Below are 16398 nucleotides of genomic sequence, written 5' to 3' on the forward strand. Positions count from 1 at the left end.
GCTCTTTTTAAAGTTCTCTCAAAGAGCTCTGGGGGCGAGAATGATTCTCTTTGCAAGTGCGATACAGAAGGCATTGGTAAACAATTTTCAGCTTAAAACGTTTTCAAGATTTCTGGATCCAATGGGCTCATGTGTGAAGTGACAAAAACGGACTGCCGCGTGTACGCTTGATATACGGAACTATTACCTTTACGGAGTCCAAACACAACTGTCCGGTGAAGTGTAATTGTCATAATGTATACAATGCGTTGCTAGGTAACGAATACCTTGTTAATAAACATAAACATAAATACTACAGTATCTTAAAAAAGTAAACATAACGGATATAAAACAACTTCGTTTACATGTTTTTTTGTTCTAGGCTTTACCGGGTTATAAAAATATACATATATATTTATAAGCTATGCTGTGCCGAGCTGAATTTATGTGTATGAGCTAAACCAAACAGAGGCGTGACGAATATTTTATGAGCACGGGCGTAGCATATGTCTATTCTATTCCTAAATTTCCCATAAAGCAGATTTTTGCGCCTGACCGCAAAAATGTGACGGAAATTTTTGAGTCGGCGATTTTATCGCTTGTTTAATTTCAATTAAGTTCAAATGTCAATTTGTTTTAAAATGGTGCAAGCGATGTAAAGGTTGATGCAATCATTTTATTTTTGATCTGATGGGCTATCGCTCAAAAGCTTCCCTACAAAGTTAAATGAATTCAACTTTGCGAGATTTATACTATCGCTGGATCACAAAAATCTCTGAACCAGCGGCATTTTTGTCTACTACGAATGCACAAGTAAATTGTAGCAGCGCAAAATGCTGCTCTATGGAAATCCACCTTTAATTTCCTAAAAATAAGGTATGTACAAGTACTATACATACTCAAAACATCATACAATACATAAAACAGATATACATATAGATATACAAAACGTTCCACAACGTATAGTGAGCAAATCCTTTTGTACAACAAATCCTCATAAAGCCTCTTCAGTATCGAGTGGGAGTTTCAACCCACATGAACACACCTTTATTAGACTGTTGTCAACTGGATCTCGTGTGTGATTGGCTTCAAGAAACACATGAACGTGACCTTCTGTGTTTAGGGATGTGGTGCCAGCTGAAAAGATTAAAGTAAAGTTACGTTGCATCGTGCTAACAAAGCTAAATATTTTACATTTCAAACATTTGAACGAAGACAACGTCTGCTTTTTTTCGTTGTACAATTTCGCTACAAAGGACATTACACGAATTTTCAAAATTTGCGTTATTTCCTACCTAGCACATTTCGTGTAATGACGTAATAAGTGAGTACGACAAAATCGTGTCGTGTATTTAAGCCTTTAAACAAAATATTTTTAACGTTTCAAGGGCGTCCAAATATTTTCCTCTATTGATAATAAAATTTGATTTCTTGTATAGATATACAACTTAGCACATTATAAAGACGTGAATATCAAAATCATCTATTATTTCCTCCAGTGAAGCTTGGGCCATAAGCTAAGCTTCCAAAAGATTGTCACTCGAGCAAAAAGGAGTCTTACACTGCCTGTTCATCGGCCACGACACAGATAAATCTGAATATTCATCCTTGCTTCCCTTCTGTTCTGTTTTCCTTTTCCTTGGCTTAGTAATCCGTTTTTCCTTCTTCTGGGTTTTCGGGTTTTTTGGTTTCTGCTCCTCTTCGTCCAGCTAGAGAGAAAACAATAGTACAAACACGTCTTATCAAGCTATGTGCACATCGAATGAAACCCCCTTTAATATACAAGACAACAGCACGTTTTTGGCCATTAAAAATTTGATAAGAAGCATCAGCTCATGCTACTTTTTCAAATGAGTAAGTAAAGCAAACAACGTTCAAAATGCTCTAGTTGCACGTTATAACACGTTTTCTGTACGAAATAATCCACATCAAGCCCCATGAAGACCTTTAGATTTTAGAGAAATGAAAATGCTGACGTCAGTACTAAATAGCACTTTTTAAAGAGTTTGGAGCTAACCAACTAACCTAAGAGCCAAGTCCTAAGTTCACTGTCAAGTGAAATGTGAACATTAACATGTTAAAATGGTGAGAATGTAGTGTAAAAATAGCTTAAACATTTACTTGTGAGACGACCTTAATTTGCCACCTTCTCTCAATATATTTTGTGGAGGGTTGTACAACATGGGTTTTTCAAACAAAGTTTTGAAAAGAAAGTTTAATTTAGTATGCATATTGAGTCACGCCCTTACCAGAATAAAAATTTGCAGGTCCATTATTTTAACACTTTTTTTCTTTTTAAATACATATTCGGACACATATATACTTGCACTTGATCATTGGGACATTCAGCAAATGTCGTAATTATCCAAATCTCCTTGTAAAGACGTGAATATGTCACACTGATTGAGAGTTAGGGTCAACTTGGGACACAAACAGTAAAACGTCTCAAATTTTTGTTTAAAAATGTGTTCGTATTCTTGAATTCGAATTTATATGTCTCCTATCTCAGAAGTCATTGCAGTCTCAAAAAATTGGGCCTTACTTAATGAAACCAGGGTCCCAATAAAGCGAAGTTTCATTGGTTATTTTAATAAAACAGTTCAAGGGACCAAAAAACAATAGAAAAAGCCATACATCCTGTCCTTCCATATCGGTTTTACATACCTTTAAATGTCGTTTTAACTCGCTTTTTATAAAGCAATGCTTACCTCAAAATTGTATTTGTTTTTCAATTTATGGAGAATAAGCAGACCTTTGATAAGTCGTTTCCAACGTTCGTAAACCGCTTTTTCACGTTTCTATAAATATATACATGCGTACATAAAAAAAAGATGATTACGGTCTAGTCATATCCACAAGAAATAAAGTCCACTTTTGATTGGTGGAAAAATTTCGCCGGTCAATAAAAAATGCTCCAAATTATACGGCTCTTTCACACGTTTAAAAAAGCAGTAGCATACCTCCTTCTCTTTTTGCCGAGACTCTTCTTCATCTCGTCTCCAAGCATCCAGTAGTTTGTCTTCAAATTCTTTTGCCACGACAACCCCTTCAATTCTAGAGGCGTTGAAAAAACAAATATTAATGGTTCAATACCATTAACGCAGAACCCTATGGACGTCTTGGTATAAACCCTCACTACAAAAATTAACTGTGAGACACAAAGTGTTTTCATACGCTGTCGTAACATTCTAAAGTTAGGCTTGATAACAAAACAGGACAGATGTAACACTATAATTTCGGGAGTTTTTTAGGACAATTTATGTGTTTAGGTCAAATTCTAAGAAAAAACATTAAAAAAAGTATAAAAACTATTCTATATTTTAACTATAATTAATTGTTCCTGCTGCAAGATAAACATATATGTTCAATTTTTTTCAATTCATTATACAGGTATATATCAAGTATGTGCATTAAACTTTAAAAAGTAAACTGCTTGTGTCTTTCTAAACAGCAAACTTTCCTAGTTAGCTCTTTAGAAAGACACAAGCAGTTTCCTTTTTAAAATCAACCACATCTATCGTGTGGTGTCAGCAATCTCATAGTTTGTAATTTAATTACTTCATAATAGCTACAAAATCGTATTAAGTAGCTCGTTGACTTATTTATATCTTTCATCCAATTTATCACTATGGTAAACTCGCCCATTCTGTTATACATATGCAGTTATAACGTTCACGTTGAGACAAACAAATGTGCGTTGTTGTATTAATAATATTGCTTTATAAACCACAGCTTAAAGTTGGATTATTTTCACTTAAATTCGTTTTAAAACAGAGATTTTATAAGAGAAGGCGTATACCTAACAAAGGTGAAAAGCTAATTATTATCATGTGTAACATAAAACAAATCTATCTAAAAAATAAATAAATAAACTATTTCATTTCCTTGAAATTCTAATAACATAACTAGCCTCTTTATTTTATCGCGAATTAAAATTTCGCTGATTCCAACTCTACTATAGACTCTTTTAAAAAATGAACTTCGTAAAAATAATAAGATATTGACATGTTACACTTGACAGCTGTTGTCTTTAGAACATTTAAGAAAAGAGGGGATAAATCATAAACCAATCCTTTTAACCCTTTTATGTCTGAGCTTTTTGGCCAACATTCAACATTCAGCCTAAAATGAATGACAAGCTCAGTTTCTCCCCAAATTTTTTTTTAATTTTTAACATTTAGTCCAAATCTTTTATTTTTTCGAAAGTCTTATCAGCCTGTTTTAAAAAGCTTAAATTCTGGAGCTCAGGAAATATAAGTAATAAAAATTTTTTTTTGCATTATTTGTACTTAAGTTATTGCATTTTCACAAAATAGGCCCAGAAGACGATAAAACCCAATTACCCTGTAGTGCTACATTCGGCGTAAGACGCCGGATCCCGGTTAGTAGAACTTACACAAAAGAACACACGCAAACAAATAAATTAATTTCTTACACAGGATGACAGAATCCACCATGAAAATCCCAACCCATCATTGCAGGAGCATAGTCGACATTCAACTTCCTAGCAATCTTTTGCATGTTACTCACTAGGATGGAAAGTATGCATGTATGAAGATACACACAACTAACGTCCTTTAGCTTACACTACGACGTGCTCACATATCCAAGATACTCCAAACCTTTTCATTTATAGATCAACTTAACAACTATAAAATTACGTTCTTTTTATCCGAAACAAAAACTGCGCGATTAACCCGTGGCAGGTAGGCTAATTTTTTAAAAAATTAAAGGGAAGTCATTGGTAAACTCAATCTTTTGATTTTAAAAGCGAGCGAGCGAACCAAAATAGATATCTACTACAAATTTAAAGTCCAGAGATGTTCTTGATTGCTAAAATAACATTGTGCAACTTCGACATTTCTTATCATAAGGTAAAAAAATAACTTTTGCAGATTCGAAACCTTGTGTATCAGTTTAAAGAAAAAGATATCCTTGAGACACTCTTCCAATTTCCTATAGAAATCTTACTTCCTAGTTAACATAGCTTACACGTGGAAACTTCAAAGTAGATGCAGTGTGTTTACTTACTCGGTAGATGTACGGCACCGGCAGGAAGCATACTTGGCTTAAACAACTCCACATTTCCGTATTCATTCTTCGGAACTTTTCCCTGAAAAAATAGTCCTTATTGAGATTATTAACTTAGGGTAGCCTCTTCAGTTCCCATTGATACTGTTATTAACGAGGGTCTTGCATAGGGAGTCCTAGTAAATTTAAGTCTCCCATTTGAGATACGAAAGCCGGCAAGCACAGCAATCGCTCAACTAGAAAAGAGCCTAAGAAATCAATCCCATTCTCATGCAGAAAAGATAAATTAACACTTTTATAGTCTCTGACATGGCCCGGGGTTTAACTTGTTACATACATGTCACAGTCGGCCAGCTATTATGTTTGAGACATTAATAATAAAAAAGCGTAATATTTTCGACATAATCGAAGTCTTATTCAAGTGCTTTCTCATTTCACTCCCTCTTTTAATTCTGTTTGCGAAGAAATGCCGCGCGTCAATTAGCAACGTCAATAAACGCCAAATTGGACAAATATCGAGTAGGTTATTCTAACAAATGGTCAGACTACAAAAAATTGACGATCCAATGGAATCATTATAGATGATCAATAAAAGGCGAAAAAGGCAAAAAAAAATTTGTACATATATGTTGATGAAAGTTTCTTTATGTCAAAACCGCGTTTTTGATTGAATATCCCTCTTATAGATCCTGTCAAAATCAAGAACTTGTTAAGTAATTTTTCTCAGTAAAACAACCTCAGAATGTAAGAAACTTTTACTAGTTCTGCTTGCTTGGTTTCTTATAAAAAGTGTACCTAAGTTAACACGACCGAGGTAGGTATAAAGTTGTGTGTGATATTTACCAATGTAGGTAAGATATGTATTTGTTTTAGATACTGTGACAAAGCAGAAATTTTTAAGGAAAAATACCCTTTCAAGAAATACCTAGGATGTTTAATAATTTAGTAACACTAACGTTAGGAAATTTTCAGCCCGTCATTCCCGTTTAGAATACGAGAAATAATTAAAATAGAGTAAAATTAACATACGTCTTTGACAGGTGGTGGTACATAAGGTTCAGTCTGCCACAATCCAAAGACCTCAACTTTCACATTGTCCCTTTCATGCAAAGGTGTGTTCTAAAAAAATAAATAAGCTGAAGTCCTTTAGGTCTGTATTATTTTAAGAGAGAGTGTTGTTATATCCAGGGATTTAGATGTAGTTTCTCGCCCCCTAACATTCGGCATCATTCTTGCTTCTATATCAAATCTCTGCCAAATATATTGCTTGGTGTAAATTTATATGGGGAATAGAACTAGCTAAGCTGTACATAAAAAATTTAACTTTATTTTTTGGAAAACGATACTATCCATGCCAAAGTTCTCGCTTACACTAAGGGCCTAGTGTTTAACCCTATTCGGTCCGGGGTTTTTCGAACATACTATGACTGGGGGGGCGGATTCCACCCCCCCCCCCCCCTCAATAACTTTTCATGGGATTGTTCAAATTGAATCAAACTTGGCACACTTATAGTACGTCATAAAAGGAACAAAATGGCGGCAATAAATTTTTGCTTGCGTCAGCACATTTTCTGTGACGTCATCAGAAGCTTGAAAATTGTTAAAAATGCCACTATCTGCTTAAAATATAATTACTTTTGTTCTAGAGCGAATTTTTACATTCTGTTTGAAGTTTCTGAAAGCTAAATAAAATGTTTTTAACATATCTTCCGGTTTTTACATGGATCGAATAAAAAATTGCCAAAAATTGACCGAAAATCCGTTTTTTCCCGATTTTCAGGTAAAATCCGACAAAATCGGGAAATCGGATTAGTCACGTGTCAAAATTATTCAAAATGATTCTTCTTGACGAAACAAAGTTGTGTTGCAAGTTTCAAGTTCTAAGGATAATCTTAACAGGAGTTATTATATTTTCCCCATTATAAGGATTTCATAGAGATTTTAGGGGTAGTTTCGAGTAATGGCCAATATCAAAGCCTCTGAATACTATGGGACCTAAAAATTTAGCATGCAGGTGTCTAATAGATAAATGTTGAAACTCAGTAAGTATCATAGCCATATAAGAAAGCAATCAGGAGTTATTAAAAAAAAACCGTCAGGGGGGGGGTGGAATCCGCCCCCCCCGGACCGAATAGGGTTAATGAAAAAAGAGTGCATATATCTTACTCGTTTTGGTCTCCCTTTCACGATTTTGTATGCTTGTTCGCCAGCTTTTACTACTCTTGCTTCTTTCATCCACGTCTCCCTTGTGTGCAGCTACAATGTAATAAATAATGATATTAACATGTTATACTAACAGAAAAACCTTTAAACATTCAGGTTATCAATACAAATTTTTAAACCACAATTTTGTGAACTTTTTAACATGTGGGTACAACTAAACAGCGTATATTACCAATTATAAAGTTTACTATAAAATATGCATGGTTGGACACTGCAACAAAAAATGCATGGGGTGAATGGGGTAAGGAATGAAGGAGGTAACTGGGGTATAAGGGTGGAAGAAACATTAATGGGGTAAGGGATGCATGATAACTTAAAAATATATATGAAAATTATGTACAGTTTTTTGTTATTCTTCATTAAATTACTATGCAAATCATTTACTTTAGTCTTTCATAGCTTCGTTTAATACCTATTTCTTAGTTTGTTATTTGGTTTACCCACCCTGCACAGTCTACAATCCCATTTTAAATTTGATGTGATGCAAAATAAAAAAACTGACATGAAAGTTGGAAAAATTGTACTCTAACACATTAATGAGGGGTGCCTCAAAATTAGAGTAAAAGTCGCAAAAGATTTTACATATCATGAAAATTTTGCAGAATGAAAGAGTTTGTGCCACAACATCACAAGTTAAGGGGTATCTTATTCTGCTTTTTACTATTTGCTTTAATAAAATCATTTGTTTCCGTTTGCAGCAAAAAAATAGAATGATAGTAATTTATATTGCAAATAATGAAGGAATGTGTAAAGAACAGAAGTATGAATCAGGTTGGATGTAGGAATAACTAGAACCATGACCCCGAAACTGCAAAACTTATGGGGTGTCTATCTTCCATGTCAAAAATATCCAGTAGATGGCAGATAAACATATATAAGACATAAAACACAAAGTTTAAAGGAAAGGAGGACCTATAGATCTGACAATAACTTGACGTTTAGCACACAAATTACAATTATAATCTAAAGTAAATTATAGCAAGAAAATAATCAACAAAAAGACATAACAAATATCGTAGTATCACGTATACCTGATGGACACAGTCTCGTGAATAAATAGCTTCATTCCTGATATAACCCAAAGGAACTGCTGACTCTGGATAGATAGCTTCAAACTTCAGTAAATGTCTTGATAAAGCGTAAAGAGGATTGTCTTTGAATTCTGATATAGTCTTCGGAAAGTCCTGTTGCAGCAAGTGCTTTTTGAGTTGAGCATCCTCTGTAGAATTTAATGTGTTATCAGGTGGTTTGTAAGCTTCCAAAGACTTTGCCCACCATTCACGATCAACGCGAAGTTTTCTGTTGTAGCTTAGCCACTTGATTGCATATCGACATGTGACATCCTTTACCCTGTGATCTGTAAATTAGATATTAAAAATATTTAATAATAAAGAAAACCATTGAATCAACCGAATCACTCAAATTAGAAGTAGACCTATTTCGTGCATAACTAACATACTGCATGGTAGTGAGATGGGGTCCACAGACAAATTCTCTACACTATCCGCGAATACATCATGTGCAATTCAGCTTAAATAGACCAACTATACTCGCCTATCTGTGTAAATCATTCTTAAAAAGAAATGGACACACAGATATGCCATGACAAATATTTCTCTATAAAACCAAACCACTTTTAATTAATAAACATTAAACAAACCGTTATCTATAGCCACAACGTATTTTAAAGGTGATGTAGCAACTGCCTCAATTTTTTCTGGTTGGTTGATACTCTCACTGACTAGTTCAACACCTACAACAGAACATTTATTACACAGTTACATCTGCGACAGTGGCAACGATGATAAAGACAAGGACAACAACGTCAGAACATCTACAACAACAACAGCAAGTTACAACTAAACTTACTTATCCATTTCTGCATTGTCGGTAAATACACTTCTATCCACTCATCTATACCTAAAATCAACAAGCCTTTAATGAATTCCAATTTAAACACAAATATCAATTTTCAGACTGATGTTCTTGAAAGAAATTTTCATCATTAAGATTTAATAGCAGTACAAGGGAGATAAAGAAATGTTGGTACTTTATAAAAAAAATTTATATTAGGTTACAGTGTAATATAAAATTGGAAGTGACTTTATTTACCTGAATTTTTTTTTTTACTGGAAGACGGAGTAGATTTATTCGGTATCCTAATTTTTCGAGGTGTCTTTGAAGAGTCAAAAATCTTATCTTCCTCTTTATCATCATCACTATTATTTGATTGTTCAGGGACGGCGTAGTTGCTTGTTTTCTTTCTTAGTCGTTTACCATACTCTTTCTTTTCTTCAGTACTAACTTCTGTTTTGTGTTTGGACTGGCTACTTTTATTTTTTGTTGGGTTTTCTTCAATCTTGGAGACTTTTTTCTTCAGGGCAACTTTTTTATTTCCCTTTGGCTTTGATGAAATGGCTTGTGAATTTTTATTATTCTTGTCTGCGAAATACGGTGATGAGACTGAAGCATGTGTCTTCTTGGAAGTAGTTTCTGTGGATTCCTGTAAAAAGTTGGAAAGAAAAACCTTCAATAAAAACAAAACAAATGTCAACAACAACCAAAGATGCGAAAATGTCCAACATCCTAGAGGTTACATTGATATAAAACCACAAAGTATTTTGGAAAACAGATAGCCCAAGAAGTAAAGAAAAAAGCTTTATGTCAATATTTTTTTACAGAAATAAAATAACTAAATAAAGCCTTACAGAAAAAGAAACAAAAATATGAATTTCATACATACAAGCGTATCTGGTGATGAGACTGAACCTTGTTTTATTTTGGCAGCACATGGCTAAAAAGTAATGTAACACTTTACATCTCATCATAATACAATTGAAACCAGTAACACTGATAAAAAGCAAGTAAAATAAAGCTTGAAAATTTATACCTGAAGAGATATCACTAATCTTGCCAAAAATCCAATGGCTCTCAACAGTGTGACAAATATCTGAGACAATAATAAAAAAATTGCTTCAAGACAATCATTTCAAAAAAAGAGGTAACTGTTTCAATACACACAACAAATTAATATCGCGTATTAACATATAAAATTCTTTGCTCTTCAAATTACATGCAGTGCTTGGAATCTGCAGTATCTAAAATATGCCAACATAAAGGTGGAAGAATTGTCAAATAAACATGCTAAAAATGATAAAGAAATAATAAATGTAGATGTGAAATACGTACGTGTATTCTTTTTAAATACTTCATTTTACTCGCTTCCTTAAAATTAATAAAAAAATAAATATGAACAACAGAAAAAATCATCTTCGAACAACAGTAACAACAACAACAACAATAGTAACAATAGTACCAGTAACAAAATATAAAAATAAAAGCAAAATATTCATCGCACCTTATCAATAAACAACAAAAGTTCATCAACGGAAGGAATATCTTTTTGAAACCAAACAATAAACTTTCTCAGATGACTTATATCCCATCGATTATGTGAAGGCTTGAAGAACTCAGATGGTATTAATGACATACATACACCCTAACATAACAAAATATCTAAAATTTGTGTGTTCAAAATGGTAGCCAAATTGCTATTTTGTGCTGACGATGCTCAAAATAGTGATGTCAAGGACATGCAAAAACTTGACCACCGGAATATGTACAAGCAGCAACTTGTTGATTTTTCATAATCTAATAACTAACATTTGAGATAACTGCATACCTTCCTGTAAAACGCAAGTCAGAGAGTATTTCATTCCCTGTATTTCATTTTGAGTCTTATTTCAGTAAAATTTTAATAAGAATTGACTTCAAAACTGTCAATTAGTCTTAAAAAAATCAAAAATAAGTTGTACCGAATTTAGTAATTTTTGTAGGTGCAATAATGCCCCTCAAACCTCACGCACTAGTAAACCCCTTTCCCATTGAATAAAAAGAAGTTCAATTTTATAAAACCTTCTAGTCAGTTTTCCCCTACAACCACATATGTACGATAACAAATTTGAACAGTGGATAAGTTATAGCTGCACATGCATTTTCTTTTATTCTAACAAATATTCTTATTTTGAGTAATCACCTGACGCTTAACGATTACCAGAAAGTATGAATTCATAATATTTTCCCAATGATTTTGCAAACAATTAAGAATATTGTTTTTTAGGCTGTAACAGATAAGGCTAAGAAAACGGACATACTATCAATCTTATTAAATCAATTTATTACACGTCAGCAAAAAAAAGCAAAAATGCTATTTTGCCTGCCTACTTTGTTTAACACATGAATGTTAACACATAACGCTGATGTGAATTTAAAAAACTTAGAGCTATACTCAGTGGTGTATCCAGAGTATTTTTTTGGGACTACCGTTTTGTTATAACTAACTTTTGCTTAAGTTAGTATCTCCATGAGGCACCACCATGGTTGGTGCAGAAGGGGAAATTTTGGGTTTTGAGGTCCCTAGATTGTCGGAAAATTACTTTGCAGCACTCAAAGCAGCAAAATTTTGTACAATTATTACTTGCATTTTATTACATAATTTTATATTGTTTGAACCCTGAAAACATACAAATATCGACCAATAAAATTGTGATTACCAACCTTGTCCCTAGGGCTGTATTGATTTCTACGAAAACCTTCTATGTTCACAGACGTAGCGTTGGGTCTATAACATAGGCTGAAGCTATCGTTCACTCGATTTATTTTGAAACAGACGAGTGAGTAAAGATGGTGGTAGGCTCGTGAATTCAAAACATTAATGTGATCGCATGTACGTCAAATCCAAGCAGTTTAATTGTTTTGAAGGATCGCAAATTTGTGGAAAAAAAACATACTACTTAAAGAATTTAAATTTTCTGACGTTATGGCGCGACGTCTATATCACTACTTTAACGTCAATATCTTATATTAAATTAATGAAGCCACCCCAAATAACTTGGAAAGGAGGTGGTGACGTCAGTTATTTTTCACTGCCTTGGTAACTAAGGACCACCTTGGTCCAATTTGCTTTTCCAAATAGACGGGTTGATGACATCGTCAAAAAACCTTCAAACCCCAATATCTGTGCAACTGTTTGTCAAACCTACATGATCCTATACATTTTCTTGATCAGCGTTTCAGGATCTATACGATTAAGGCAACAGGTGCAAATTTCTAATAAAAAAATTTATGTGTTTCAGCGGGTCTTGGCTTACGTCAGCAAAATAAAACCCTTATATCTCCTTAGCCGTTCCTCGAAAGCATATGATGCTATACATTAGTTTGATCAGCATTTTATCCTCTACACATTACAGTAAAAGAATAAACTAAATTTCGGAATTTTTTTTTGGATCTGGACCGCTGGCATCAGCAAAACATCTAAAAGAACCTATTTTTTCATCGTACATCTGCTTAAGTGGATTTCTCCATGGGCTTTATCGACTAGTCAGAGAAATGATATCTAACGAAGTTGCAGTATTTGTGTTATAAAATCTTAAGGAATAAACACAGCATAATTAATTATAACATTAACAAAAACCCTACCATGCATATCTTGTTGCTACATAGTTTGTTTTCTTTCAACGCCTTCGCCAGTAACGATAGCAAATGACATTTGTGTAGTAAAATTTGACGTTCCCTCTGGAATCGACCAACCAACTGTCGCAACCAGATGAACAATTTCTCTTCACGAGTTCTCCTCCTAAAATAATGCAAAAATAACACAACAAATTTGAGTTTTAGCACTAGACCAGACATACATAAAATTTTTTTAGGACTTGTCCAGTTTTGGAATGACTAGAATAAATAACAATGCAATTTTCTGTATCTCTAGGTTACTTGAGAAAAAAATAATTCCTTGCCCTAATCCAACAAGTTTCAGTTTTGCACCTAAACTCAGATTCACTAAGTAAACAACATTAAGCTTCTGCTAAATATATTAGAATTTTTTTGCAGAGAATTCCAAAAAATCAAAACCGGTCTGACATTTTAGTGTTTGTCAGCTTTTGTCTTAAAATCTATATTGGGTACACTATAAGATTCTGTTTACCTATCAAAAATTTGACAACATCGAAAAATTTAAAGGAAACAATACTACTTTTTATGGATTGATTTAACACCGACACTGATTTGTAAGTCTTTTATTTCCATCTTCTCTTCTTTTTTCTCCTCTTCCTTCTCCTTTTTCTTAATCTTTTTCCTTTTTGGAGAGAGCTTAATTACAGCTTCTACAAATACAACAACAGAACCAAAACCTATCATCTAATAGAAAAACAACTATATTTCGAGTTCTAAAGTCACAGCAATTCCCAGTGAAACCCATTCAAGATTTTGTTTTTTTCAGTGTGAATATGAGATTAGCCATGTTAATTTGATTATAAATCTTTATCAATCAGGTGATTCATCTTACCGACAAACTCCTCTCCCATAATTTCTTAGATGCTGAATTCAACACTCAGGCATGTATTAATATGAGAGAGCCTGTCTTTAAACTGATGTGTGCACTGCTGTCATAATTTCAAACAAAAAAAATTATGACAAAAAAAAAACCTGGTGATGACAGGATTTATTTTAAATAAGTTAAGGCTATTTTCTTTTCTAAACCTCCCAAACGTGACCTACCCAAATGGACAACACAAAGCAGAAATTTTTAAGCTTATGTATTACCAGATTTTGCTCCTAAAGGTAGTGTCTCCTAAAAGTTATTTTACATAAAGAATACATACTATTATTAATGAATTTCAGGCAGTGACGTCAGTGTCAGGTTAAAAATTATTAATTTAAAGTACCAGTACAATTTCTTCCTCGTGTGGCTACTTTCATTATCCATTGTGTGAACACTAAACATGCTAAAACAAGGCTTATCTGATATGCTTCTGCCTACATTAGGTGGCAATGTTCAAAAAAGAAGAAATTTAATTTGTAACTCTGTATATAGCTTTTTGCCCTGATTTTAAACCGAGCAAAACAATGAAAACCATGATGGTGGAAATAGTCGTCAGAAAACGAGTGTCATTTTAGCAAAAAGATTTTGTTAATCAATTCACCTTTTTAATATTTATGCATTGATAAAGTTTAAATGCACATCCTTTAACATGTCTAAATTAGAATTAACTGTCAACATTTGCTATTGCTTCAATATGACATCATAATTTATGCAGCATAATTAAATTAAGTCTGAAATTCTTTTTTTTGATGTTTGTTTATATAAGCTTGATAAAAAAAGGTGTGCAATTCTTTATTAGTTAATATAAAAGTTTTTGTTTTGTAACAGACACTACCTTAAAATCCTAATCCTTTGTGCTTCCCATTTTTCTGTTTGGAAGCGTTCTATCTCCAAATTTTTTGTATACAGATTATAAAAAAGTTCACTAGACAATATGAGAAGAAAATTTTAGTACACTAGGAATAACATTAAACTATGCACCTTACCATCAACTTCCTCCCAGTTGTCACTGCTTTCATTACTAGAAACACCATCTTTTTCTTTTATACACGTGTTTGTGTTATTTATGTGATCAACATCTGGTTTCCTGTCTGGTTGATCCCAAATAACATTGCTTCTTCTATCTCTTTTTCTTAATTTTGAAGATCTTCCTTTTAAACTTTTCAAAACTGTTGGGTCAACTACAACATTTTCCTTTTTTATCTCACAATCATTTTCTTTAATCAGAATTTTATTTTCGTCTGTCAGTTGTATTGACTGTTCATTACTCAAGCCATTTACTCTTACATCATCATGTGAAATTTTCCTCACATCATCCTGCTCCAGCATTTTAACTTTTGCTCCATTCTCGGACGAAACCTTACACAATTTTGAAATAGGTGTATCATCGTCACTGTCTGAGCTCTCATCTTCAGACAAATTTGGACGGCCTATAAAAGACTTTAACACTACTTCCTCATCTGATTCGTCTTTAGCAAAAGCTACATTTGAGTCGTTCGGCTTTTTTTTTTGTTTTCTCTTTCTTTTACCACGGCTTTGATCTACATGGGAACTTTCATCATCAATTATGGATGTCTGGTTTATATGTGTTTTATTTGGTTCAAAATCAGAATCAGAATTACCACAATTTTCATTCTCTTCTGCATAATTTATCAAAGATCTGGTCGATCTCCGCTTTCTCACACTACAATCTTCCTGCTTGACTTTGTCAGTCTTATTTTTTCCCATCTTAAATCAATGTTATAGTACAATAAAAAAAAGAAGAAAATTATTATGGAAAATCAAACAAACAAAGTACAGCATTGTAAGTTTGAAATCATTGAGAACGCCACAACTCAGAAATGGGTTTTAAAATATAATTAAATTATATTCTTAAAAAGTAGGTATTTAAATTACAAAATAAAATAAAAGACAAAAAATACAATTTACTGATAAAAATTTACTAATAAAAACAGAACTTTGTGTTCACAAAGTTGCATTAGCATTAAGAATGAAAACAAAAACTTCTATTAGATTTAGGTTGTTTTGATGGAAAACGCAAAACACAACTTCTAAAATTTCACAACAAATTTTCTTTCACTGCAGGCACCTAATTTACAGCTGTTCACTGCATCCTATGCTAGCATTTTGTGCCATAGGGCCTGAGCAACTGTTTATTATCATTTAAATATTTAGTTACTTTCAGTTTGAAATCACCTTGAAGCTCAATGAAATCATCTTTGTAGAAGCCACCGGTTCCAAATTTATTTTTTAATATTTGCACTAATGCCTTTCCATCTCCACCAACATGCTCAACTAATGTCACTTTTTTCCCACTTGCTCTACTTTCAACTTTCACAGGAACTCCACCTTTTTTTGTGCGACAGACAAAATATATTTTCGAACTATCTAAATTTTCCTCTTTGTGCTGCGTATCTTTTGTGCAGTCAGTAACATCAACAGAACAAGCACCACTAGCTTCAGTAAATTGCTCTTCTCCTCGTCTTTCCTCTAACAAAGATGAACTTGTGGTATGTTTTGTATCATTTTTTTTGGTCTTGACAACAATAAAATCACCTAATGTTAAATTCTTTGGTTTTCCTTCATTGGGGTCTGCTGATTCATTCTTTTTCTTTTTTGGCATAGCTGAATTAAAAAAATGTATCTAAAATATCAACACATAACAAAAATCTAACAGCATCACACTAATATATAACAATTATGTTTCATAAACATCACTCTGTTAATATACATAAACATGCTTATCAATCTCAAAAAATTGCTAAAGCAACAAAGAAGACAGGTTT

The 16398-nt window shown here is 33.1% G+C and overlaps 2 protein-coding genes across 3 annotated transcripts; both read right to left on the reverse strand.

The window, feature by feature from the left end:
* Positions 1–188: 188 nt before the first annotated feature.
* Positions 189–15372, reverse strand: LOC130625817 (DNA repair protein complementing XP-C cells homolog). Of its 2 annotated transcripts, XM_057440931.1 has the most exons (19): positions 14599–15372; positions 13265–13394; positions 12712–12868; positions 10592–10732; positions 10423–10458; positions 10124–10183; positions 9977–10027; positions 9346–9736; positions 9103–9153; positions 8894–8986; positions 8265–8590; positions 7177–7266; positions 6040–6129; positions 5011–5092; positions 4415–4508; positions 2940–3033; positions 2688–2777; positions 1541–1688; positions 189–1116 (listed from the first exon to the last, which is right to left on the reverse strand). In XM_057440931.1, the coding sequence occupies exons 1-19, from the start codon at positions 15338–15340 to the stop codon at positions 974–976; spliced, it is 3009 nt and encodes a 1002-aa protein (XP_057296914.1). In that variant the 5' UTR covers positions 15341–15372; the 3' UTR covers positions 189–973. The 2 variants fall into 2 exon arrangements, with proteins under 2 accessions (XP_057296914.1, XP_057296915.1); XM_057440932.1 differs by lacking the exon at positions 10592–10732.
* Positions 15373–15458: 86 nt separating this feature from the next.
* LOC130625818 (uncharacterized) lies at positions 15459–16298 on the reverse strand. The gene has a single exon (XM_057440933.1). The coding sequence runs from the start codon at positions 16233–16235 to the stop codon at positions 15732–15734; it is 504 nt and encodes a 167-aa protein (XP_057296916.1). The 5' UTR covers positions 16236–16298; the 3' UTR covers positions 15459–15731.
* Between the last annotated feature and the right edge of the window lie 100 nt (positions 16299–16398).

Source organism: Hydractinia symbiolongicarpus, chromosome 14 (assembly GCF_029227915.1).
Source record: "Hydractinia symbiolongicarpus strain clone_291-10 chromosome 14, HSymV2.1, whole genome shotgun sequence".
Classification (NCBI taxonomy): domain Eukaryota; kingdom Metazoa; phylum Cnidaria; class Hydrozoa; order Anthoathecata; family Hydractiniidae; genus Hydractinia; species Hydractinia symbiolongicarpus.

Coding starts and splice junctions, on each gene's coding strand:
- LOC130625817 (XM_057440931.1), bottom strand. CDS start 15,340: ATGGGAAAAAATAAGACTGACAAAGTCAAGCAGGAAGATTGTAGTGTG. Junction 10,028..10,123: donor GATTAGTGATATCTCTTCAG/GTATAAATTTTC, acceptor ATTACTTTTTAG/CCATGTGCTGCCAAAATAAA. Junction 8,987..9,102: donor GACAATGCAGAAATGGATAA/GTAAGTTTAGTT, acceptor GTTCTGTTGTAG/GTGTTGAACTAGTCAGTGAG.
- LOC130625818 (XM_057440933.1), bottom strand. CDS start 16,235: ATGCCAAAAAAGAAAAAGAATGAATCAGCAGACCCCAATGAAGGAAAA.